Raw genomic sequence first — 26,022 nt, 5'->3', positions numbered from 1 at the left:
ATTATATATATATATATATATATATATAAAGCTCCAGAAACTTCACTCAGAGAATGAAGGAGGACCGCACACAGCAAGGTTTCTCGATGCGATTCTTTATTGCATTGTATCGAGATAGCAGCAGTAACACCAGGACGCGTTTCGGCGTTCGCGCCTTTTTCGACTGAGTTACAATGTGCAGGTTACGTGAGCAGTATTATATCCGGTTCACATGATCTAGTTCCGGTTCACTTTAACATAAACATAGTGAAAAGACTAAGAATACAGTTTAGATCGAACTTTTTGCTCACTTGAAAAAATACTATATATTTTACATCACCAGTACATAATTCTTAATTCATTATTACAAGTGAGAGAAGCATTTTGGAACCAATAAAATATATATATATATATATATATATATATATATATATATATATATATATATATATATATTAGCCTAGCTCAGTATTTATACCACGGGCATGAAGTGATACAATGGGTATTTATAGCAGAATTATCCCCATCGCTGCCCTACTTTTCAGAGCTAGAGTACTGTACTCACAATAGCCAGGCTACTGTTGAATTATACTAATGATTGTTTGGACCAATTTACACGTGAATCATTATCGTTCTCAATTTACTAATTCCCTATCCATTGAAGCAACAGCTTTGTGCAAGCTTTAGGCTCAGCTTAACTACAGTTGCCCTAAATTTCAGAGCTAGAGTACTGTACTCACAATAGCCAGGCTACTATTGAATTATACTAATGATTGTTTGGACCAATTTACACGTGAATCATTATCGTTCTCAATTTACTAATTCCCTATCCATTGAAGCAACAGCTTTGTGCAAGCTTTAGGCTCAGCTTAACTACAGTTTTGTCCTGATGATGACCCGGTAAATCCATGGTGCCAAAACATTGTTGACGATCTTTCAGCAAAAATACTTTGAGAGGTTTTAAAGCCAACAAACATTTCCCAGCATTGACCAAATTTGGAATAGGTCTCTTTATATTGACATAAGTAGTTATTAGTGGGTCTTCTTGCCATTTTTTATTTTCTTGTTTATATGATCACTTTGTGTAGTTTTGACACTTTTTTGAGCCCCTTATCTTAATTATTTTTGATGTTTAAAAAACTGAGTAATACAGCAGTGTTTCTAGTCCAAACGGTTGGGTCATGTCGCTCTATTACATGACAACACGTTAGTGTGCCCTGTGCTTAATTTAGAAAATTAGCTTAACATTGACACCTATATGGTCTTTGCTGCTTTGATAATAATTGATACCCTTGTCCATGTGGGTCAACTGGTTGCTCCTGTGGTAAATATATGAAAAATCCATACTGGACACTAGTGACACTAGTGACCTTTACTTTCAGTACACTCCGTTTTATTATCTTCATATAACTGACACAGAGACTCCCATGAAACTAAATTCTCCTATGCCCCAGTGCACCATGTCTCACAGCTGATTTGGTGTTGTAGCCAAGAAGTCACTGGTACTGAACGGTGGGACAGAAGCTGCAGAACTACAGAGGAATCCAGTGACATGTTTTAGCACATGCAGATACCTGCAGCTGCTTGCATTCCTTCCCTAAATTGACACCTTCATCAGCACACTGCAGAGGGATTCACAATCAACATTCATGTCTGTTTATTAGAGAGTGTGAGAGGGGGGGCAGAATCATGTTTTTGGTAGTTCTCATTTAAGCTATATACCCTCTCTACATTTTTCCCACTAAATTTTAGTACGATCAGACATTTCTTTAAACTCAGTGTGTTGTTTATCAGCGTAGAACCCTTTTCTCTGTTTCCCTCCAAATCAAATGCCCTTTCAGCAAGATAGTCACATCAACCTTAGACGCAGCTCTACTGTGCAAAGGGTTGCTGTAATATAACAGGTTTGAGCTTACAAGCATGACCGTACTCATCACCCTAGACTCAAACTGGCATAGTAGTACATAGAACCTCCACACCTGCATCACTGCTTAAACACTACTCACCTTCTTGGAATTACTGAATCCCACCGTTGCCTCAGATATCTTTTAATCCTATGGGCCAGACCCTGAAAACCTATCTCTCATCACCATCTTGGACATTCTGATGCTTCTCAATAATACTGCACTCTTGAGTCCATCACCATCCTCAACCCTTGTGGTCATCTAGAGTCTTGTGGCTCAATGATCTTCAAGACCCTGACTATTATGTTGGCACTGAAACAAGGCCAAAGTTCCTTTTCACTACTAACACAAAAAATGAACACATATCTACATAACATCGCAGTCGATGGTCAAACCAGAAACAAATATGTTTCCACACAAAAGATATTTTGTCAGAGCCATTATACTAAATATGTTACAATAAAACTTTTGAAGGGTAAAATGGAGTCGAATCTACTTCCAACTAAGGTGGGAGAGAGGACAGCAAACTTAATACAAAAAATTGACCAGAGTGGCTGATCAATTCCATCCTCCAAGACAGCACCATTTGCAGGGCAAGTATTATCTATGGTGGATTCCACTACTTTCCAAAATTACCAAGGGGGAAACTGGCTGCATTTCTTGTCCCAAGGCCAATGTCTTTAGCTATTATAATTTAGATTCCTTTATTGAAAGTTTATATTGCAATCTGATAAACCTTTTTGTGCAGTCCCTCTGTCAAAGCCATAAGGGCTTTCCCCTTGCTGTCACAATTGCAATGCCGACCCTTCTGTCTCCCTATAACCGTTATAACATGTACTTTTTTTTAAAAACCCGCTTTATTGATTTTTTCAGTTTTGTTGAGCCTTGTACGATTTTGAATACATTTGGTACATAGTTGTATTAGAAAGGCAGTTTGTCATACATTCATGAGTACAACTAACCTACAGCTGGTAATCAATTATTGACTTGAATAGTTTAAGCAATGTATACACATTTCAGAATCATTCCTGTAGTGCAGGCATTAAATAGCTAGATATAGTTACAAAAGTTTAACTTAACAACCACCCCTCCCTCCCCCACCGTAATTACACGTACTATAAAAGTATAGCTTGGATAAGAGTGTGAGAGCTGTGGAACTTACATATCCTAAAATTGATGACATTACAGTAGCAAATTGTATAATTTTACTTATTTGTGTGGATCCTTCAGGAACCACACCAATACATATAGATTGCTTGTAGACACACTTTTAGTCAATTGTAAAATATAGCAACCTTGTAATAAATACTACAAATAAGGGTTGGTTCACATTGTTAATTTTGGCCCCTCCTGCCATTGATGTCTAGCTAGTTGTCCTAGGGATGATAGATCTCCAGTAAGCAAAGAAGTGATGGAGGTGGTGGTGCCCGGGTCTCTGAGAAGACATCAGAAATGAACAACAGTTAGCAGAGTCCATTGGCAAGAGAAGAGGTGTAACCATTTCAGTGGCAACATGCCATTGGCCTCAGTTAAGAATTGAATAATAATATACTGTTTGGTTGTGCATTTACTAAACAAATGTAGAGATGTCACTGTCTTTGTTTTGCAGCCCACCGCCATGCAAATACAAGAGTTCCTGACTTTACTCGCTGTGTGTCATACTGTTGTTCCTGAAAGGGATGGAGACACGATCATCTACCAAGCCTCTTCACCAGGTAGGTCGTCATTAGCTTATATGTAGTTTTTGTCTCTTTGGGGCTAGAATTGTGCAATCATATAAGTAGAGGGAATGTGGAAATTTAACACAATTCCAAAAAACGTTTTTTCTTGTATGTATATGCTTTGAATTTAACAGTGCAAGGTATTCTGAAAAGTATACTCTGCCATTTTAAATCTGTTTCCTTCTACAGAATAATTCCCCATTCTTGTGTAAAATTTACATTTAAATCCATGCACTAGAGCTGCTGAATGATTGGCCAAAGAAGGAAATTGACTATTAGTCCTACATTCTGACTAACGATGTGTTTGTTAAATAGCTGACAGATGGATCAGACCTCTGTATCCCCAGCAGATCTATTAGGGTTTCAGACAAGAATGTTGTCAATAAGTGGATTCTTCTGGCTGTGATCACCGAGTCGAAATAAAAAGCAATGGGAAACAGTCTACCAGCATGACTATGGCCCAGAGGCCAAACCTGACTAATTACCACTTCCCAGGATCTAAAAAGCTGAACATTAGTGACAGACTGTCCAATGCATCATCCAAAATGAAGGTATGTTATTTTGGTCTAAATTAAATAGAAAATTGAGTGATAGCTCAGACTTCTATCCCAACATCTGAGGAATCTTGCCTTTCCATCTTGACCTTCTTTATAAACAATTTTGACTTAATCCTTACCAAGATTGAACATAAAATCCCAGCCCAGAATGACACTGCATCCCCAACCCCTAAAGCTACCATCTGAGTAGCTCGGTGACTGAGGGGTGATGTCCATGCCTAGATATTAAATGTAACAACAACAGGGTGATGGATGAATGCTTGAATTAATCTCAGCCACTGGCAATTGCTTGGGCTGCATACCAATCCATTGTTTTTCGCCCACCATGCCCCCTCAGTTTGGACCCAACCATATGCAAATCAGCCTTGACCCTGCCCCTCATCGGAACAGACCAGCCTGAACTGCCAAGCCAGATCCTTCCTGAACTGGAATACAAGCAACCTAGGACCGGAATTAAATGTAGCATCCTGACCATCTGAATGGCATCCCAGCCTTTAGGCGGGCTACCCTTCCTGGGGTTAGAGTGGGATTAGAGATCACATATTTTGATAAATTAACCTTCAATCCATTACCTCTTCTAAGGCACCCAACTGCAACATTAGGTTAGTCGGAGAGCTCTCCAGAGTAGTTAGTATAACAAGATTTTATTCTATTTTCTTCCATATGTCATACATGCACATTCATTGTATGCCCAGAACCTTACTGCAACGGTTCTATGGTAAGCAGTGGTGTAGCTGGGGTCGGGGGTGGTCCACTCCGGGCGGCACTTATTGGGGGCATCGAAGGTGAGCAAGTTGTGTCTATTGACTACCACCATCCCCCCGCCTCCCGAGAGCAAGCCGTCCATAGTCAACCGATATCGGGGACTCAAGGGCCTTGCATTCCTCAACTGTTAGTTGGGGGAAAGGGTGTGTCCCACAAAGGTCATCTTCATGGTTTCTCTGCAAGGGGCCATTGAGAAAAGGAAACACAATATTGTATAAATGGCTATAGTTTAGCTTCCTCCGTTGTCTGGAAAGTCCTGATTGGTAAAACGACCTTCGTTGCCAAAGTTATTCTCCACCCGCTTTTGCAATTGGTGCACCTAAAGAAACCCCATCATTGTTCTCTTGATTGTACGACATTTGCTTGAGGCACAATAGAATCCTCTCCACCTTGTTGGTAGCTATATCATTAGGTTTACATTCCAGAGCTATGACCTGCCTCAGTTGTTTGATAGTGGATTTGGAACTGTACTCCTGCCTTGCCCTTTGCAATTCTTCTTTCAAGAGGTCCCTATGATAATGGTCAAATTTTTTAAGATTAGCCATAATCTCAATACACTTTTCCATTATAACTGCCTTCAAGCCCTCTCAGATCCCTATCTGGTTAACTTCTTCCCCTTAATTCAAATCTAAATACTCTTCAATGCAGGCTATATCTCTGCGCTGAGGACTGGGCCCCTCAAAAATTCCAGTTGTACTCACTGTTTACCACTCCCATAGGATTCAGGGCCATTTGTGAGCTTGACTGACACCAGTGCATGGTCTGAAAACTCAATAGGGAGTATCTTGTCCTCGTCCATCAGTTGCATAAAATCATTACTAAATAAGACATAATCAACTCAAGAATAAGTGTGACATGGGAAATGATGGTGCTATCACTGGCATCACAATTTGTCTCCCTCCACACATCTCAAATGCCCATCTCTGTAAGGTTGTGTTTGAGGTTTTTTGTGGAAGCTCCAGAGGGGGCGGAAAGGCAAACTGATCGGACTAAAGATGGGTCCTATACCTGGATAACATGTCACCTAACAATCAAGTCTCTCATACAAATATTTCTAGGGTGTCTAAAAGGGATTGGGGAAAGATTGGGATTGCTCAAAGACAATCTGCTCCGAGTTGGAGCTTTCATCATGTCTACGCTAACTAGCCTCCCCTCGAGCTATCTCCTAACCATGAATAGGCCTGGGCACGATTTCTGTTATGTCTGCTTAATCTCGCGCAGTTTTGGTAATTTGTGTATTATGCTTGTTATGTGAAATTCTCAAAATTGCACTATTATATTACATTGTGTTCTTATGTCTTATTTGCATCAAGATTTTTTCATGAGTGTGCTAGAACAACGCAAACAACTAGAATGCAAGTGGCTGCTGTTTGCAACGATTGTGTTGCTTGTGATATTTTATTTCAGGAAATGTGTCCTTACATCTAAAATGGAAACGAGGATGCATTTGATGCTAACATATAGAGCTAAATCCCAGTTTTGCATTTTGCATAATTATGCATAATTCTTTTCGAAATTTCAATAATTCCATAACACCAAATTAAGTGACAGTCTGCAACATAATATGCAATTCGCTAGGAGGCTTGCTAAAGTCAGATACATCATCCTTTATAGTGACACATCAAAGGGCCTGCCACTATTATGCTAGGTAGAGGGGATTTCGAGGAGGGTCTCCTTGCATATTCCTTCCTTGGACTACTAGGTGTATACATCAAGAATACAGCATGTCGGAAATGTTGAAACGCCGGCTCACCCATGTTCTAGGAACCTTACTGCTATGGGGCCACTTAGGCACGCCCTAGATGCTGGTCTGGTAGTACATAGGCCTACAGTACTACTGTTGCTGACCAACTCACTCATCCAAGCTCTCCCAATTGGGTTTCATTCTAAGCGTCTTCCTGGTTTTGCTTCATTTTACCATTGCTTGGTTCTCTGACCCACCTGCTGAACCCCGTTCAGGATCAACAGGGATAGAGAATAGGCCCGGGTACCAATTTAAAAGTGACCCCCATTATGGAATGAGATAGCTCAAAATGTGGTCCACATTTGCAAATAATCAAGATAGCTGTGTAAGTGTTCTGCAAGGTATGGGAGGTTGTGTGGATCTGTGCTTGCTGCAGGCAATGTTTGAGTTAATATCAGAGAAATCAACAGTACACCTGGCACACCAGACCATAAATCAGGCCCACAAACAGCCCAAAAACCTGCCCATACACTAAACTGTCAGACCAGCCCTTGGACACTGACAGATTGCCCTAGAGGCTAGTCCCGCACTGACTCCTTTGCGATGCAGTTTGAGTACTCATATCACATGGCCCAACAAACATTATTCTCCACTTGTGCAACACATATAGGGGGGCATCTAGGATGGTGCCAGTTTGGTGCAGTTAGATCAAATGGTTTCCATCCGTTATTTGTAAAGCGCAAACTAATCACCCCCAAGGGTTTCAAGGCTCTGGGGGCCGTCGGGGAGATTAAGTGAGCTATTGCCCAGAGTCACATTATGCTGAGCTGACACCGGGGATTGAACTGTGAGCCCTGCGCTCCAGAGTCAGCTGCTCTGACTGCTGCGCCACACCTCTCCCATGGTTTTAAACATAATGGGGGATTGTGATTCTATCGGTAATTGTCCTACGTGACTAACCCTCCCAATCTTGGGGAAGCATTTTGCCAAAGTTTTGTTTGAAAAGGCTGTCTACCAACAACAAAACATGCACACACACATAAGTTGCCAGATGCGTGCAATTCGCAGTTGTCATACTTTTTGGTTTAGGTAATTTCACTCAAAATACATTCCAGACTAGTCAACTAGATCCCTCTTAACAGAGGCAGAGGGCTTACTTGCCACTGTGTTGCTGGTGATTTAGAAAACCAAAATTGGTGGACTCTCGCCTCTAAACCTCGTCTTGGAAGTGATGGCTTCCTTTATTGGATTGCTTGCCTCGCTTGCATATTAGCTTTCTGCTTCCCTTGATTTTGTGCACAACTTACGAAAGGTTGCATACAAACGTTAACTTTTCACACAAATAGAAATTATAATAGTAAATAAATAATACAAATATTTTTATAAATAAATCATAAAATAAAAAGCCTTTTGATTCTGAGTATATGGTGTTCTAAATTTCTCCAAAAGGAACATAGCCAATTTAAAGAATTAATTGACCTGCAGAATTTAAAAGGCTGTCTTTTTCCACATACTCCAAAGTCCCAAACAACTTTTACCAACATATCACACAATTTGGCCTCTCTTCCCACACAGTTCCCCTTATATTTCGTTATTTATACTTTGCTGCTATCCATTCCCAGGCTTTTATTTGACTCTCACATCTGGCTTTACTATTTTGACTCCTATCCCCCGAATTAATCTCCTGTTGTGATGTATTGCACAATCATGCGCTACACTGCAATAACACTCTCTGTCGCTTTGTCAAAAACGAGGATTATGTCGAGATTCTTATGAGATACATCATGGTTTTCCACACTTATGTCTACATTTCAAAACTTTTCAGTCTCATTAGGATTTTTGGGGATATTTTCTCGCAGGATTCACATCTGTCTACATCATTTGACAAACCCTGGATGTTGGGCCTCCTCCCAGTTCATGTGGCCTGGCAAGGCTCAGACTTTAATTTATTTTGGAGCTCACACATTTATTTGCCCTGTTTTTATCCAGTAACCTGATATCAGGAGTTAAAAATTGGATATTTTAGGGGGGCGTGGCTTGCGCGCCGCTGCGTGATGGCGGATCGCGCTTGAGCTCCGTAAAGAGCAGGGGCCGACGGAGACATTTCTGCCGCTGAGGAATGCCCTGTTCAGCGCAGAGGATGACATCCTGCCTGGGAAACTGCCGTGTACGCCACGAGGGTCTTTTCTGGTGATGAAGAGTGGCCAGACTCCATATTTCGGCATTTTGAGGTGGCGCTTCATGTCTGCACGAGCGGCCGCCATTTTGTTTCTTCTGTGAGGGAGTTTGTACTATCACCTCTTCACGAAGACGCTACTGGTCTGTCTTGTCAGGAATGGAGGCATACAGGAGCTGGTGACGTTTTTTCACTTTTCTTGAGTTTATTTTGTTTTTTCTCTGCCGCCTATTGTAGTGCTGCCCACTGCGTGTTTTTTTCTTTTTTTTTGTGTGGGTTCTGCTACTTTATTTTTCATCAGACGCACTGCCACTTCCCTATGTGAGACTTCCTTGCTCGTGGCCTGATTTTGGTTGTTTTCAGGTGTCGGTGTGTGCCTACTGGCGCCTGCAGCACGTGAGTTTTTTTTGTGTGGTGTTTTTTTTTCTGACGGGGATCGCCTGCCATAATCTCTGCTCGGCTCTTTTGATGCAAGTACATTATTCCTTCCTGTTCATTTTTCCTCTCGCACATTGAGTGTTTTGCAGCCCCTGACATTTCTTGCTTTCGCTCTATCTGAGGAGGTGTATTTTGTTCCTGTGGAGGTGGTTTGCCCTATGGCTGAGAATATGGCCCCTTCACCGAATGCTAAAGACGTTAAGGACTCTAAAGCATCTCTTAAGAGGTCCAAACAGGTATCCCCAACTCCTGAGTCTGCTCCTAAAGACACTAATTCGACTCTTGAGTCCATCCTGACGCGCCTTAATGAGGTCTATGAAATTGCGCAGTCTACTAAGACAAATACAGATTTACTGCAGGTGGAGGTATTAGCCATCAGGAATGATTTCAAGGCCCTTTCCCTTCGTGTGTCAGGTACAGAAGCACGGATTAGTGGCGCAGAGGATACCATGCAAAAGCACTCTAGATCTCTCACGCAGATAGAGCGTTCCATGGCAGCATTGAGGAAAGACCTCACTGAACAAGAGGATCGTAATCGTAGATCCAACCTGCGTATTTTTGGTCTTCCAGAGGAGGTTGAGAAAGATTCATCTTCCATGATTGAGTTTCTTTATCAATGGATTCCATCTACACTACAAATTTCTTTCCATAAAGATTTTGAACTGGAACGGGCACACCGTGTCCCCTCCTTTCGCCCCAAGTCTGCTACGCAACCAAGGGCGATAATTTTTAAACCGCTGCGTCATCAACATACAGAGCAGATTTTGGCTCATATGCGGAAGGTTAGAGCTGTCTCTTGGAATGGCCATCGTATCTCAATTTCTCAAGACTTTGCCAGGGACACGGTGATAAGGAGAAAGGGTTTTCTTAATCTCCGGAAGCGTTTGTCTGAGTTGAATATCCCCTTCTCTTTTGCTGGTCCCTCAAAATTCCGCATTACTTTCAAAGGTCGTGTCAGGATTTTTGACGAACCTGCGGATTTGGCCTTGTTTTTGGATAATCAGATGGAGTTGCAGATGGATCTTCAAACAGGGGCTTCACATGTTCCTGGTTCTTCTGGCACCTGATGTGGCTATATATATTGCGTTGTTTTTTGTCCTTGTCAGATCTATTAAGTCTAGCTGCTTTTAGATCTGCGCGGTGGTCTTTATGCTCATTGGGTTTGACGTATTTTTGTCGTCTCTTGGTGTTTCCCTATTATCGGTATGATGTGTTGGTCTTTAGTGTTGTTAGTTTTACTGTATAAACCTTTTAATTTTTTGTGGTAGCTTTTCTTGTTGGCTTGACTTCACTCCTGTTCGCGTGTCGTCTTGTTACTCCTTGCCTCCCCGGTTTGTCTCTCGACGTATTAGGTCATGGTCCTTTTCCTCTCCCGTTGCATGTCTTCGTTAGGTGCGTCGATTTTTGTGGTAAAGTTGGTTTATTTTATCTCTTTGTGGTCGGTCTTTTTGCTTCATGTTTGTTTTCTGTTGTTCCGTATTTTACGGAATAGGTCATTGTGTTTTCCGTTGCGTTATCAACGTGTTGTTGTATGGTGTGTCTAGGTGTTTTAAGCATATATGTTTACTAGGTGTTTATTTATGGCTATATTTAGAGTTAATATGTGATGTTCATATAGTTACTAGTTATACCTACTTTATTGATTTTTTCATTGAGTGTTTTGATTACATTGTGTTATTAATTGTCTTTTTCGAGTAGATTAGTTTTTTATAGATGCCTTGTACTCGATAGATTTATGCCTCTCTTATCTATATGTTCTCTCACTTAGGCAAGCATATTTATTCTGCTAATTTGTGTGTATATGGCTTTATTTATTCATGATCAGTTACATATAAGATTGCATATAGATTTCACACATTTATATATAGTATTAGGTCTCTTATTTAACTGCCATAGGGATTCATTGACTGTAATATTGATAGAAGGTTATATACCGTTTTTTACTATGTTTCACTTATTTTTCTCATATTGTATCATATAGTCTGCTTTAGATTGTATTTCTTCTCTTTTCTTCATTATGTTCCTTTTTCTCTTGATAGTCTGCTTTGGTATGGTTCTACCTATAATAATGTTATTTTTTAGTTCACTTTCCATCTGCGCTTATTGCCTGAAAGTGCTTTCTTTCTCTATCTTTCCTGCTCTTACAGTTCTTTATGACTCATTTTAGTTGTTATTTATACATTATTTGGTCAAACGTGTTGCCTTTATAGTCTCTCATTTCGCTTTGTTTTCTAAATAGCTATCATTAATGCCAGTTCTTAGCTTTTAGATAGTCTTCCCTTTTAATGTATAATCAGTTATGCACTGTTCTGGGGCTTTTTATGCCATTGTTGTTACTCCTCCTGTTGGCCCTCGCTCTTTTTCCCATGTCCCCCCTTGTATGAATTTGGTCTCTTCCAGACCTGCCGGATGGGCCCTTCTCTCTCTCTTTCTGTGTATTCTCTTGCTGTCCTTTTCCTCTTCTTTCCTTTTTTCTCTTCGGATTTCCTCTTTGGTCTCACCCTGTTGTGTGTTGGCTGTTGATGTCTGCTGGTTAGCTCTCCTGGTTGTTGCGCTTCATATGTCACATATGGAATATCTTTTTTTCCTAATATTGGTTCTATGTCTGGACTAAATATACTTTCCCTTAATGTTAAAGGGTTAAATCATCCAGTAAAAAGGTCAAAGATTTTGGACTACTGTAAGTCTCTTTCTTCGGATCTCGTCCTTTTTCAGGAGACAAAGCTCTCTGCCAAGGAGGCGTTGTTTCTGAAGAAAGAGTGGGTCTCTGATGTTGCTTGTTCGGATGCTTGTGGTAAAAGGAATGGGGTAATTACCTTAGTTTCTAAACACTCTGGGTTATCTATCGTTTCCTCTGAACAGGATACAGAGGGACGTTGGTTATTATCTAAGGTGTCCAATGGTAATGCTGACTTATTTGTCATGAATATTTATGCCCCCAACAAGGATGACCCGTCCTTTTGGAATGCCATCACCAAAAAGCTAGAGGATACCCCTCACTCTGGCAATCTTATTGTAGGTGGTGACTTTAACTTGCCAATGGACCCTATCTTGGATAGGAATTCTGCCTTTAACTTTCGTCCCCCTAAAGCACACAAACAAATGACTAATATGTGTTCTCTTATCCATCTTCAGGATGTTTGGCGTCTTCATAATCCCACTGGTAGTGACTTCTCCTTTTTTTCTTCCCCTCATTCGTCCTTTTCACGCATTGACTATCTTTTGGTTCACTCTTCTTTGGTTCAATCTTCTTCTTCTCCGCTTATCCACCCTATTTTAGTTTCTGATCACGCCGCAGTGACACTTACTCTTACGTCCTTTGTCCCTAGGACACGTGCTCGTTCGTGGAGACTCAACACAGAAATCTTACATGATGAGTCCTTGGTGCGAGAGTTTTCTAATGACATTGAGACTTTTTTTATTGAGAATGTTGGGTCGGTCAGTTCCCCTGTTGTTCTTTGGGACTCTTTCAAATGTACTTTCCGTGGTCAGGTCATTAAATGTATGTCAAGGAGAAACGCAGCCATTAAAAAGGAACTCACGGACTTAGCAGATGAGATCAAACGTCAGGAATCCCTTTTTCGACATTCCCAGGACAAGACCTGCCTCCAATCTATTAAGAATTTAAAGTATTCGTACAATACTATAGTCACTAAGAGAGCTCATATTGGCCTGCAGGCTCAGAAATCTAAGAGACTGTTGTTAAAAAATCGTGCGGGCAAGATTCTTGCAGCCACTTTAAAGTTTCAGGAATCTTCTTGTAATACTTTCCAAATTCCTTCTATTACTGACCAGCTTGGTAAGAAAAAATTTCAAACTGCAGAAATCCTTGATGTTTTCCGCGATTTTTATAATAACTTATATACCCCGTCGGCTCAAGCTTCTTTTGAACAATGTCAGGAGTTCTTGAAGTCGGTTCCTTTGAAAGTTGTTTCGGAGGAAGATAATCAATCATTAAATTGCCCGATTACTTCTGATGAAATCATTTCCGCGATCAAAGCTACTCGGTCTGGTAAAGCTCCTGGTCCTGATGGTTATCCTATTGCGTTTTATAAAACCTTTATTCCCATGCTTGTCCCGAAACTCCAATCCGTTTTTGATGCTTTTATTAAGGATGGTTCTGTGTCTGGTTCCGCGGATGATGCTACTATTGTAGTTATCCCCAAAGAAGGGAAGGACCACGCAGATCCCAAAAATGTTCGTCCCATTTCCCTTCTTAACATGGAAGCCAAGATTTTTGCTAAAATTCTAGCTAAACGTTTAGAGTCCTTTATTCCCCAATTGGTTCATCCTTCACAAACAGGTTTTGTAAAGGGGCGTCTTGCACGGGATAATATTCGTACTTTTTGTCATATTCTTGGTGCCGCTAAGCGATCTAATCTTCCGGCGGCAGCCTTGGCCCTTGACGCTGAAAAGGCCTTTGATAAGGTCTCTTGGCCTTTTTTAAGAGCTGTTCTATGTGCACATAACCTTGGTGATTCCTTTATTCGTATGGTTATGTCTCTTTACTCCCGACCTAGGGCTAATATACGGGTGAATGGTGCTACGTCTTCCTTTTTTAACCTGTGTCAAGGCACTAGACAAGGGTGTCCTTTGTCCCCTCTCTTATTTTTGTTATCCATTGATCCTCTCCTCAGAATGATTGATTCGCATCCAGATATTAAGGGGTTCTCTTTTGGGTCTCATCAAATAAAAACAGCTGCATACGCAGATGATGTTCTCATTTTTTCTGATGATATCGCACTGGCCATTCCTGCTATTTCGGATACGATTGCTCTTTTTTCAAAAGTCTCAGGATACACTCTGAACAAAGATAAGACAGAGATGTTTCCTTTAAATGCTTATTGCTTCTCCTCTCATATGGGTTCGGCGGGCTTTAAATGGCAATCTAAACAGCTAAAATATCTGGGTATCCATTTCTGTTCCACCCTATATGCTACGTCTATTTACAATGAATCCCAAACTATTCTTAAGGTGAGACGTCTCTTAGAGAATTGGTCTCCGAAGCATATTTCTTGGTGGGGCCGTATGCAGACCCTTAAAATGATGATCACTCCTATTATTAATTTTGTTTCCTCTATGCTTCCAGTAAGGCTTTCTGATTCCTTCTTTCATGAACTTGATTTGCTTACTTCTAAATTTTTATGGAATGATAGAAGGGCTAGGATTGCTTATAAATTTTTACGGAAATCTTATGATATGGGCGGCTGTAATTTTCCTGATTGGGGGAAGTATCAAACTGCTTTTCTGGCGTCCCAGGGTGCCCTTTGGTTTTCTTCTACATCTATTCATGCTCCAGCATGGTTGACAATAGAACAGGAATTGGCCTCCCCACTGCCGACTGCATCCTTTTTAACCACAAACACCCTTTCTATTCCATTCTCTCGCTCTATTATTTTAGACACTATTGCTGCGGTTCGTAAGGTTGATAAGAGAGTAGCAATTCCATTACATAAAACTAGATGGTCGTCTATTTGGCGCCATTCTAAAATCAAAATTAATATTGACCCGGAGTTGATGTCTTACTGGGCTGGGAAGGGTGTTTCACTTGTTAAACATCTCTATGATTCTAATAACGATCCTTCCCCTTTCTCATCCCTTGCTCAACAATTCTCTTTATCTAATTTAGATTTTTATACTTTTCTTAAGATTAAGGTTGCGCTTGCTAAATTACACCTTCATCCTTCTTCCCCTACGATTACGCTTTTTCAGCTTTGGATTAGGACTGGTCACGTTGCGTCTCGGATTTACAAATTTTTATCGTCCTCTACACTCCCCTCCCAAACTGTCACACAGCAAAAATGGGTACATCATTTTGATCAGAGTGTTACTGCTCATATCTCTCCTGATACCTGGCAAAATATTGGTAAATTTTCTCTTCGTAACAAAATTGCCCCTTCCCTAACGCAGTCTAAGTTTTTCTCTATTAATCTTCTTCACTGGACTCCCATTCGTCTGCATTCACTTAATCTTAAAGAAGACAATTTGTGCTGGAGCTGCGGGCTTTTACCAGGTGATTTTCAACATATGTTCCTTGACTGTTCCCTTCTCCATTCCTTTTGGGATTTAGTTCACAAACACCTCATGCTCATCTTTAACATCAATTTCCAGCTGTCTTTTCCATTAATTCTTTTGGGTCCGTTGGCGTCCCCAGTCCCTCTGCCTTTAGATCCCATGGAGTTACAGTTGTTGGACCTCTTGTTAACTATTGCAGTCAAAGTAATTCTCATGGAGTGGAAATCCTTTTCGTCCGTCTCTTATCATACTTGGTGGGCTTGGGTTTCCTTTCTACGTAGTGCTCATATGTCAGTGGACCATGCTCATCTTTCTCCTTCTATTTCCTCTGGTGTTTGGAAAGCCTTAGATTCATACATGGAGTTGGCCTCTGAAGGGTTGGTGGCGCAATTTCCCTTTGATTTGTCTGGTTAGTGTTGTCTTGTGTTGGGTGATTCCTTTGGAAATCCTCTCCTCTTCCGTTTCTCCTCTCTGTCTCTCTTTCTCTTTCTTCTTCTCTTTCCTACTCTTTCCGCCTTTTCTTTCTTCCTTTCTTCTCTTCCCTCTTTTCCCCAATTTGCCATCTGTGGGTGATACTTTTGATATATTTCTTTGCCAGATATCATTTTGGGTCTTCCCTCCTTAAGTAACTTATTTATCTGATATCTGCAGATTAATGAATGACATTGATTTGTTCCCCTATTAATTAGTTTTATCATAATGTATTTATTACCTTATTGTCCGATATCATTTGTATCACTTTGGCCTGTATCTTATGTTTCATATTGCGCTTTTAAAATAATAAAATTCTTTTGAAATGAAAAAAAAATTGGATATTTTATAAACGTTTTTATTGCTGTGTCTCTCAACCCAAGTCAGTTTCTAAGATCCACATTCAATTCTTTAACGTGGCTGTCTAAAGTACCAGTAGGACTGCAGCACCAGTGTCATACATGTGTTGGGTGTTCTGTGCTCTCCACTGGGGGTGTTTTTGGGGACAAGGGTCATAATGCAGAGAGGTATGGTTCTGCTCTGATGTCGGGTCACAGTCTTCCATTGCACTCAGCAGGGCCGGCTTTAGCGCTGGTGGCGCCCGGTGCGACAATGTTTGTTGGTGCCCCTTAATGACCTCCTTCAAGAATTCCCTCACTACCACCCGCCAACAGTGCCCCTCAAGTCTCCATAACCGCTCTCTCTCTCGTGCATTTCTTTTATAGCGTTACCATTTTAAGGTGTCTGAGCACTTTACATCACAGACACATTACACAGAGACTAAAAATCATACCTGTGTAAATCAATGTATAGGAAATGTTACATCAGGCAGAGGACTACAAGAGTTAGGAGTCACAAGTCATCCCGACTGGTAGACGGTATCATTTAAGAGGGCTTGGTCTGGAGAAGCACAGACTCCGAATTTAAAACATAACAGCATTGTTAGCTTCGTTAATAAGAATTGATTACTAGCTAAGTGAGCCCTCTCTAATCTGTACCTTTCAGTTTACATGCAGCTCTTTGATAGTTAATAACTCACTGTTCTATATTAGGATTTCAACTTATAAACTGCAAGTAACAAAAGAGGCTCTCTGACAGAAGCAGTAATGCACTGACCTATTTATATTGTATGTACTTTGTGATCTGCATGGTACATGGGCTTTGCAGCAGGCATTTTAACCTCCTCTGCTATTTTATGATGAGTCAAAAGTTCCACTAGACAAAACTCCGACCTCTCTGCAGCAGGTCCATCAATCCCCAGAGTTATCTTGACATTTTTATGGTTGTCTGAAAATTGCTGGAGGTGAGGAACAATGGCGGCAGGTGCTTTTAAAACCATATTGTACTTGAAGACATGCCCCCCCCCCTCCCCAAAGTCAGCGCCCGGTGCGGTGCCACTGATTGCACTGCCCTAGTGGCGGCCCTGGCACTCAGCCACCAACCTCCACAAGCAGACACTTGGCAGGTCTTGAGACAGAATGGGTGAAAATCACTTGACGTAGACTGCAGCACTCAGGCTGCAAGCCTCCTAACCATCTGACCTCCCTTGTGACAGCTGTGGCAGCTTCCCCAGGATGTCTTGGAGCATAAGAGCCATCTGATGATGTACCATTCGTAGGCTGCTATCTCTACATCCCATTGTTGCACCCACCTTAGGACTCCAAACTTTGTCCACTTGTGGACCCGAACCTCTTCTTCGAAGGACATGTTTGTGAAGTATCCCCCTGCATTCAGCAGACTATGGTTTGAGATGTTACAAGCAAAAAGGGAGTTGACTGCAGTACACAATTTTTCTTATTGTGCCTTTAAATAAGTGTGGCTTTTTTCTTTTACAGATGAGGGCGCGTTAGTGAAAGGAGCAAAGAAACTAGGCTATGCATTCACTGGAAGAACTCCACGCTCAGTCATCATTGACGCGGTAAGTGGAGGATTTAAACACTACTGAATATCTAGCTTTGAATTGCTTGGATTTATGAAGGACATCTTTCACTTGCTTAAAGTTGACACAATCTAAGGAAACCTCTTCGGCATTAAAATGTACATTCAACCCTTTTTCCTTCTCTTATGTTAAAGTACGGGATGAATACAAACAATCCCATTCCTGCTGTCAGCAAGTAAATACTATGCTGTGCAGGTGACAAGAAATGCCTCCAACAACATTTGCCACATACCCGCTGCTAAACTTTAACAATGTCAAAGTTTACCTGTCTAGCTCAACTGTTGTCCGCTTCCCAGATTCGCCCTACAAGTAGGTCAAGTTTCAAAAAATATTCCTGTAGCATCTCTGTCTTGCCATACTCACATGTTAACCTTGAGCATTCATATTTGTGCACAGAAAACTTGCACTCAAGCTAAGAACACTTGTGCACCTACACAGTGTAAAGGCTGTTAACCGGTATTATTCTTTTCACACTCATTTACCTGTGGGTTGTTTGGAGTCATGGTATATGTGGGACCACATGCAAGCCCACAAACTAATGGCCCATGTACTGTGTTAGTTCTTTTCAATCAATCAAATAAGTCACATTTATAGAGCTCGACTTGTCACCTAGGAGGGTATCCAGGCGCTTACTGCCAGAATCAGTCGAAAAGCCAGGTCTTATGTCCCTTCCTGAAGTCCGTCAACGATAGAGCGGTGCGTAGGTTGAGGGGTAGAGTGTTCCAGGCTTTGGCAGCACGATGGGGGAAGGATCGTCCTCCGGTGCGACTTCAGCGTATGCAAGCTATCTCCGTGAGGGCGAGGTGTGTGGAGCAGAGATGCCTGGGTGGCCGTTGGAAGTGCAGGTGGTGGTTCATGTAGGCGGGTCATGGGTCAGGCTAAAAACCTGGCTTGTCATGCAAAACTGATATCTTTTTACATGTTATGTCAGACCTGAACCTCCTCGCTGGGACTCTCTTAGGAGTAGCTGTGCGCAATAGAAATTGCTTCATCGGAAGCCATTGCTTGTTCGCATTTCTGAACGGGTGCCAGTCTGTCGTCTTCATTGTATTTGTCGAGTCAGCCATTGCTGCGTCCTGGCCTGCCTCCTTTGGTCAGGTCTTTCCTCTGTTTCATAAGCAGTGCCAGAGCTGTGCTTCATACTGCCATTACTCCTCTGACCTGCTTTTCCAACCAACTGGTTCTTCACTTCTGAGTCAGTCTGCAACCTCCTGCTCCACAAATGACTTTATTATAATACCAATTTCGATGTTCCAATCTTGCAAGATGTATTTTTTAAAACTTCAGTCCCAACTGCTTCTCTCCCACCGCGGCCAGTCCTGCATGCAGCAGCTTTTCAGTCTTCAGTCCAGAAACTAGATTTTGATTGTGAAGACCCAGTTCTCAATACTGATCTTGCAACATGGCTTAGTTCTCAGAAACTTTCAATACCAATGAAGCATTTCCCCTCTGGTGTTATTTTTCCCTGCTTTCACAATTGCATCCTACTGTTTGTTCCAGGAGGGGGCGCCCTTATTAGAGAACCTCTCTGAAAGAGGTCCGGTATTGACATTCATTTACTTCCTTTAAAACAAATCTGTTTCTCAAGATGAGCTGCACGTTATTCACTAAATATTGTCCAGTTTCTAGTTTTAAATATTTCATGCAAAATCTCAGAATGGTGTTACAATCTAGAAGAAGTCCACAGTCTATTGCACAGTTAAATCGAAGTGAACACTAGTTATTTGTCGATCTCCACATGAAAACTAGAGATAATCATGGTTTACTCATGAACATAAACAGGGGTAGTTTGTCGTCTAAAGTCCGGCCATGTATTCACAGCCTGTTTGCTATTCTGAGCATTGGGCTGGTTTTACAGGAACTCAATAAAACGATTGGTTTACTTCAGAACACATAATTACTAATTAGTTCTTCGATAATGTGTCAGAATAAAGTATGAAACAAGCATTGGCAAGATAAGTGGCAAGCATTTTGTCACTCATGCTTGAACTCTTGCATCCATTCATCCACCCACTGACTCCTTGTTGCATTCATTCAAATACCTATCCACAATTAAACATGACGCACAAACTCAATAAGTATATGGCAAATTAATTGAAAGAATTAAAGTATAAAAAAGAAAACATCCCACCGAGATTTGGTAGACATTCGTTGTAATAAAAAAAAATTAACATAGCAGTGAGTGTCTGTCTTGTACTTACTATTGTATGTAGTGTATCACTGTTTTAAAGTTCTAAAGTTCCATCATTGCTGCCTGGTTTTGAAGTAACATGCTGGTCATTTAGAAGCGGTAAAAAAACAAAGATACACTACATTATACACAGTACCATTTCATAATGGCCACTCATAAATTATGCTCTGGGCAGCCATCTTAGAATGCTAAAGTCTATTGTGTATCACTGTTGTACTGCTCCAAGATGGCCTACATATGGCATCTACACATGGTGGCCATCTTAAAATGGTAAACCAATGATACACTATCGACAATACTATTCTACTATTGCCGCCCACTGTAGGAATACATGGAAAACTAAAGGAATGGTCATCACCCAGTCCAGACACTGAATCACTCATTTTAGGTGGTTGTGCACATGTGATCAAGCAAAATGCTGCTACTCACAGAACAAAAGAATAAATGTCAGAAATGAGCTAACCATTTGCTCCATGCAATATGCTTTCATAGGAATAGGCAGAATGTGAATTTGCGCAGACAGAAGAGGGCTGACTCAGAGGCTTTCAACATATGTACTAACATGTAGACGTCTTAGGTTTTTTATTATAAGGACCTGTCAGATTATTCTACCTGTCAGGCCCTTCAAAGGGATCTAACAAATATCACAATGCAGAACTTCTTCCACCAGAGTTTGTACTTACTACAGTAATCTGTCAGGTCATATGTAACAAAATGCCTGGCTTCAGGAATCAGCCCAGTGTAATATCAAGCCACCATTAAAGCCCTATTATGGTACGATATGATTTTCATAAGAAAAAGTCAAGTCTAAAGGTCTACAGCCTTTATTGCAGTTTTATTTTCTAATAAACCGATTTGACATACCTTTTCCTAATGATGCAATCAGGCCTAACCCTTTGCCATTGGCTCATCACCATAACTCGGGCCCATTGTATTGAGAAAAAACTTTCCTACAAGGTTACCATCAACAGTTATCAAATTAGAAACATGTACTAAAGTAGTGTTGGCAATACACTATGCAACCCTACTTAAGACAGTCTTACAAGGATTCTCATCGTGCAAATCTCCCACCACCAGGGTTTTATCAGAGAGATAACCAATACCAGACCCCTTGCCTTTTATGGTAATCTATGAGAATCCATGTAAAGCAGTCCCTGCCTACAGGCTTTAACACAGTGTGATATTAATCCACCCTCAAAGGCCTTTTGTTTTTAACCAATGATGTTCACAATAAAAAAAGCCAGGCCTAGTGTTTTTCTCATAACTTATAATAAACGGATCAGACCTATGGCATCTGACATAACTTTCCCCAATGAACCAATCAGGGTTATATTATTTATCATTGGCTTGTCGCCATAGTCAACTGAGGCCTCCTGTATTGGACATAAGCTGGGCCACAGTCATAAAATTATAAATATATACAAAATTACAATTGACAAAACAATACAAAACCCCTCTGTAAGGGGTCTAACAATGATTATAAAACTGCAAATTTTCCAATCCAAATGTTTTTCAAGGAGGGTAACCGGCACCTAAATCCTTGCCTAAGATAATCTGAGATTCCAGGTAGCAAAACGCCAGTCTGCAGCTTTCAAAGCAGTATATTAGAAATCGACCCGCAAGATTAAATTGTATTTAATAAATGCATTTCACAATAAATTGGTCAGACCTGGTACCTTTGTTATAACTTTTCATAATACATCTATCAGACCAATGGTATCTGACGTAATTTTTCCCTAAGAACCTTTCATACCTATAGCCTTTATTGATGGCTTACCTGCGCAAACAACTTAGGTCTATGAATTATGCATAAGCTTGCTTATACGGCCACCCTCGGGCATACCTAAGTGGGTAAGCAATGATTATCAAAGTGCAGTGTGAGGGAGAGTCTGGCAGGCTGAGAGAGTCTATCTTGGAGTGGAGACAGAACAAATCCACAGGGACTCAAGGCTGCTCAGCCAGGAACTATGCCTCATTGAGCTCTTGCTGGGCATAGTCACATGTGCTGCTGGAGGGATTATGTATGCAATGACGAAGGGCGGGCTCAAGGAGGTTCCTTGCACATCTCCTCAGTTGAGGTCACGTGCGCCCGAGGTGTACTGTACAAGGCTGACTGACGGGGTCCTTCCAGTCAGGAAGGAGCCTATCCATGTGAGGGCGTGTCCTTCGATTCTGATGTTGTGTAGGCGTTGGATGAGGATGGGGTGGGAGACTATGTCAAATGCTGCGGAGCGGTCCAGGAGGATAGGGGCAGCCATGTCTCCTCTGTCCAGAGTCACGCGGATGTTGTCCGTGGCAGCAATGAGGGCAGTTTCTGTGCTATGGTTCGATCTGAAACCAGACTGAGTGGTGTCGAGGAGGTGGTGGTCATTGAGTTTTTCAGTGAGGTGTCAGACTGCACTCCATCACCTCGTGTTGTCTGGTGATGAGCATCAGGATAGGTTCCGATCTGAATGTAAATATCTAGTAATGCCATTTTCTGAACATTATGTTCACTTGCAGCAGCTGTGTTCTCATGATTTTTCGGTGTAACTGCATATCAACTAAGTTTGCAAACAACATTTACATCCTAAATCCACACAGTAAATGTTTCACAGTTGTACATTGTTCTCTATTAAAGGGCGCTCCTGCAGTTTTATAGGGTTCTTTATGCAGTGTGGACATATCTTCACCCTACAGCCACTTGATCTTAACTTCCTAAATAAAGGGTATTTATACATTGTTTCGGCCATTAGCATCTCTTCTTGTTGGGGGTTGTATATTTACCCATAGACTGTGGAGCTTCCACACCTATTTTTTCATGATGAGAAAGTTTATGCACATTGAAAATGTATGGCGGACCACAGTGCCTATTTTGTAAAACAAATTAAGTGCCAGGTCCCTTCTCAGAAGGCCAAAGCAGCATGCACCACCCATACCCTGCCAGCGCTGCCAATGACAATACCAACATAGCACCTAACCACGCACTCCTACAAGTGAAACACTTCAGACTATTTCATGCCACTCAAAGCTTTAATAATGGCATGAGAGGCTGGTATCATTGTTGTGCTCATCTGAAAACTAAAGAGAGAGCGCCACTCTGCGGTGGACTGTCACTCCGGTCGCGAGCAGCGGAAATGAAATGAAATGTAAAGGCAATTTATAAAGCGCGAACATTCAACACAAAGGTGTCGAGGCGCTAGAAAAAAAAATTAAGCCCCTATGTCCCAGCATACTTTTTTTATGAACACGAACTCGCAAATCATGGCGTGCAATCTAGCAAAATAGATGGACTCTGACAAGGCAAACAAGCTTATCACATATTGGCGAACCAGTAGATGACGCAAGCACGCAATGTTACACTTTTAAAGTATATTAATTATAATAATTTCTCTGACTTTTGTTGTATTGATACGAGTTTCCGCTAGGAATAATAACTTGTGTTTTTTCAGCTGGGGAAGGATCAGACCTTTGAACTTCTGAACGTGCTGGAGTTCTCCAGGTAAGGACCATTGGATTCGCTAATGAAAGGCACACATCGGACCCATCAGCACTGTGAAAAACTGGGATTACGGTTACAGTGAAACCTGCTCCTGTCTGAGATCCTAAAATGGTTGGAATGCTGGTCAGAACCGATAGGATATACCGATTAGATAAAAGCAATTTCACGTAGGACTTTAAATGCGATGGAAAAGTGGGTGGGTGGGTGGCAATGGTCTCTAAAAGAAGTGTGGCCTAAGAAGCGTAACGAGGAATATTGTCCTAGAGGCGTGGCCTATGTAAATAAAGGTGTGGCATCAAACCTGTAAACTAAAATTCTGTACTTCTTTCTCTGTCAACGTTCTGTTTTTGCATCCAGACATATGCTACGATAACTTCCATGATGCACCTAAAACAATCCTGACCTATTGACTTTGCCAGGGCTTATTAGCAGTATCAGAGAAAGGAGCAACAATAATGGTTTTGTTATGAATAATGAGAATTAAAAAGGTTCCAACTAAAAATATACGGCTGTGAATTCAACATAGCTACGGTCTGTGGAAGGGGTAGTGGTCTTCGGGGTGTCTCGTTCACTCCCATTCTCCCCTGCTTCAAATCGCCTTCCTCTGCAGTCTCTTCGTTAGACACCTATGCCAGTTTTCTCCGCATATCTTTCATTTGCACAAATCACACCTGATCTCTCTCCTCTTCAGCAACCTTTCTTCACTCTCTCCTTCTGCATCAGGGCCGGACTGGCTGTAGCAGTCACCGGGCGTTTTCCCGATTGACCGCCAGGGTTGGGGCACGTTTATGTTAGGGGAGGGGGGGTGGGGGGAGGGGAGCAGGCAATATCGTCCTCTCTGTAACAAATTCGTCCGAAACCGGCAAACAACTAGGCGCCCCACCCACCCCCCATACTCTGGTATGTCAACGGAGTTACCCAGAAGATAGGAGAGTGCATGGCGGAGTTGTAAGTATTGATAACATTGAGCATGAGTTAAAGAGAACTGATGTTGCAGGTATTGAGAGGAACAGAGGTGCGAAAACAAACGAAGTTTAATAGGTAGTGATGTGGCTATCGAAGTTTAGGGGCATTTAAAAACATTAGTGAAATGTATAACTTTTTTGATAGTTTCATTCAGATTTAGCACTGCAACTCGCGGCGGCTCTTTCCCGGGGATTTGGGCTCATGAGAATGGGATGCCCATGAAAAGAGTGAGGCAGACGATCATTTTACAATGGTTTTGGATGCCGCATAGCACGTAACTACCAGTAGATGTCGCAAGCACCCCATGCCTAGGAAAATTCGAGGTGTCGGTTTATAAAGCCTCAAAAATTGTCTGGTGCTCCCTCTGACAAATATTTTGTTTTTGAATAACACAGAGGAACCTTGGAGTGAATTCACTGATTTTTGGCTATCGAACAAGTGTGATTACTACCATTATCACCTAAAAATGTATCTCAGAACCGCAGCTAATGTCACACATAGCAGCATTCTAAATACCTATTGATGGTGATTTGTTAAAGCTGCAGGACTGTGGCAGAGCGTTGTTTGTTTACTCTACTCTGGATGGCTCCTTTAAAGGAATTTAAAGGCCATGATTAGGTTAGCGCCTGCAATGACAGGTTCCAGAGCTAATGAGCAACGGTGCGACTTGCAACCATTTAGGGGCATATAGTATCAAAAATACAGAGAAACCAGTAGGTTTTCGTCCTCGAGTGATATTTCAGAGTTTGTCTCAAGCCAAATGTGCTGCTCGATAGACTTCCCAAATTTAAATATCTCCCTTCGAACAGTGCTTAATTTTAGCTGGTGTTTGCAGGTGGGTCCCACTGGTCTTCACTTTTAATTGGACTGCCACTTATTTTTCCTCAACAAACTTTGATCCAGAGCAAAAGTGAACAAAATGCAAAAAGGCAAAGAAAGAAGACGAGAAAGACGTTAAAACAGTGAAAAGGGGAGAAAGCTGGGATGAAACCGAACTTTCAAGATAAAGAGGCGAGGAGAGTCTGCTGGTGGATTAAAGAGGTGTGAGGAGGAATCCTGAATACACAGACTTGGTATTCAGCTCCCTGACCTTCAATGTGCAAAGATTTAGGCCCTGCACTTATTATTTTACAAATTAATCACTGCCTTCAAAACATGGGTATTCGGTTGGCTGAAGTGACATTTTTTGTAGGGGAGAGGACCTGAGGTGCCTAGGCAACCGTTAAAAATGATTGAGACCTCATTTTCACTTGCCGGATACTTACTGCTGGTCACCAATGAATTTCAAGACTGCGACGCTTGGAGGGGCCATAGTTCTGCCGCTCAGCCACAGTTTGCCTCGTTTGTGAATCCGGTGCCACGAGGGGAAGGCATATATTTCCCAGCAGCACTAGCGGCGCGCACACCGCTTACATAATCAGGTGCGCCGGGAGGAGCACAAAAGGAGGCCAGGGCGCCCGCAGTGCGGGAGCTCATTTTCACTTGCCTGATACTTGCTGCTCGTCACCACTGAATTTCAGGACTTCGATGCTTGGAGGGGCCACAGTTCTGCCACTCAGCCACAGTTTGCCTCGTTTGTGATTCCGGTGCCACAAGGGGAAGGCACTACATTTCCCAGCAGCTTTAGCGGGGCGCACGCCGCTTGCATGATCACGTGCGCCGGGAGGAGCACAAAAGGAGGCCAGGGCGAAGGCCGGGCCAAGGGTGGGCCCATCTGTGGCCGGAAGAGGCCGGG

At 41.8% G+C, this 26,022-nt stretch overlaps 1 protein-coding gene across 3 annotated transcripts in view; it reads left to right on the top strand.

Moving 5' to 3' along the window:
• Window positions 1–26,022, top strand: part of ATP8A2 (ATPase phospholipid transporting 8A2) — a 2,139,258-nt gene that overhangs the window by 824,741 nt on the left and 1,288,495 nt on the right. For all 3 annotated transcript variants that reach the window (XR_014967690.1, XM_085621612.1, XM_085621613.1), the window contains exons 17-19: window positions 3,493–3,598; window positions 17,546–17,628; window positions 23,272–23,321. Coding sequence is in view for 2 of the 3 variants with exons in the window: in XM_085621612.1 (XP_085477738.1) it covers window positions 3,493–3,598; window positions 17,546–17,628; window positions 23,272–23,321 (239 nt within the window). In the remaining variant the exon portion in view is untranslated. The remainder of the gene's footprint in view (window positions 1–3,492; window positions 3,599–17,545; window positions 17,629–23,271; window positions 23,322–26,022) is intronic.

The sequence above is a fragment of the Triturus cristatus genome, chromosome 8 (assembly GCF_964204655.1).
Source record: "Triturus cristatus chromosome 8, aTriCri1.1, whole genome shotgun sequence".
In the NCBI taxonomy this organism is placed as follows: domain Eukaryota; kingdom Metazoa; phylum Chordata; class Amphibia; order Caudata; family Salamandridae; genus Triturus; species Triturus cristatus.
Note: the sequence above shows the minus strand (reverse complement) of the source record. Positions and strands in the feature narration are given on the sequence as shown.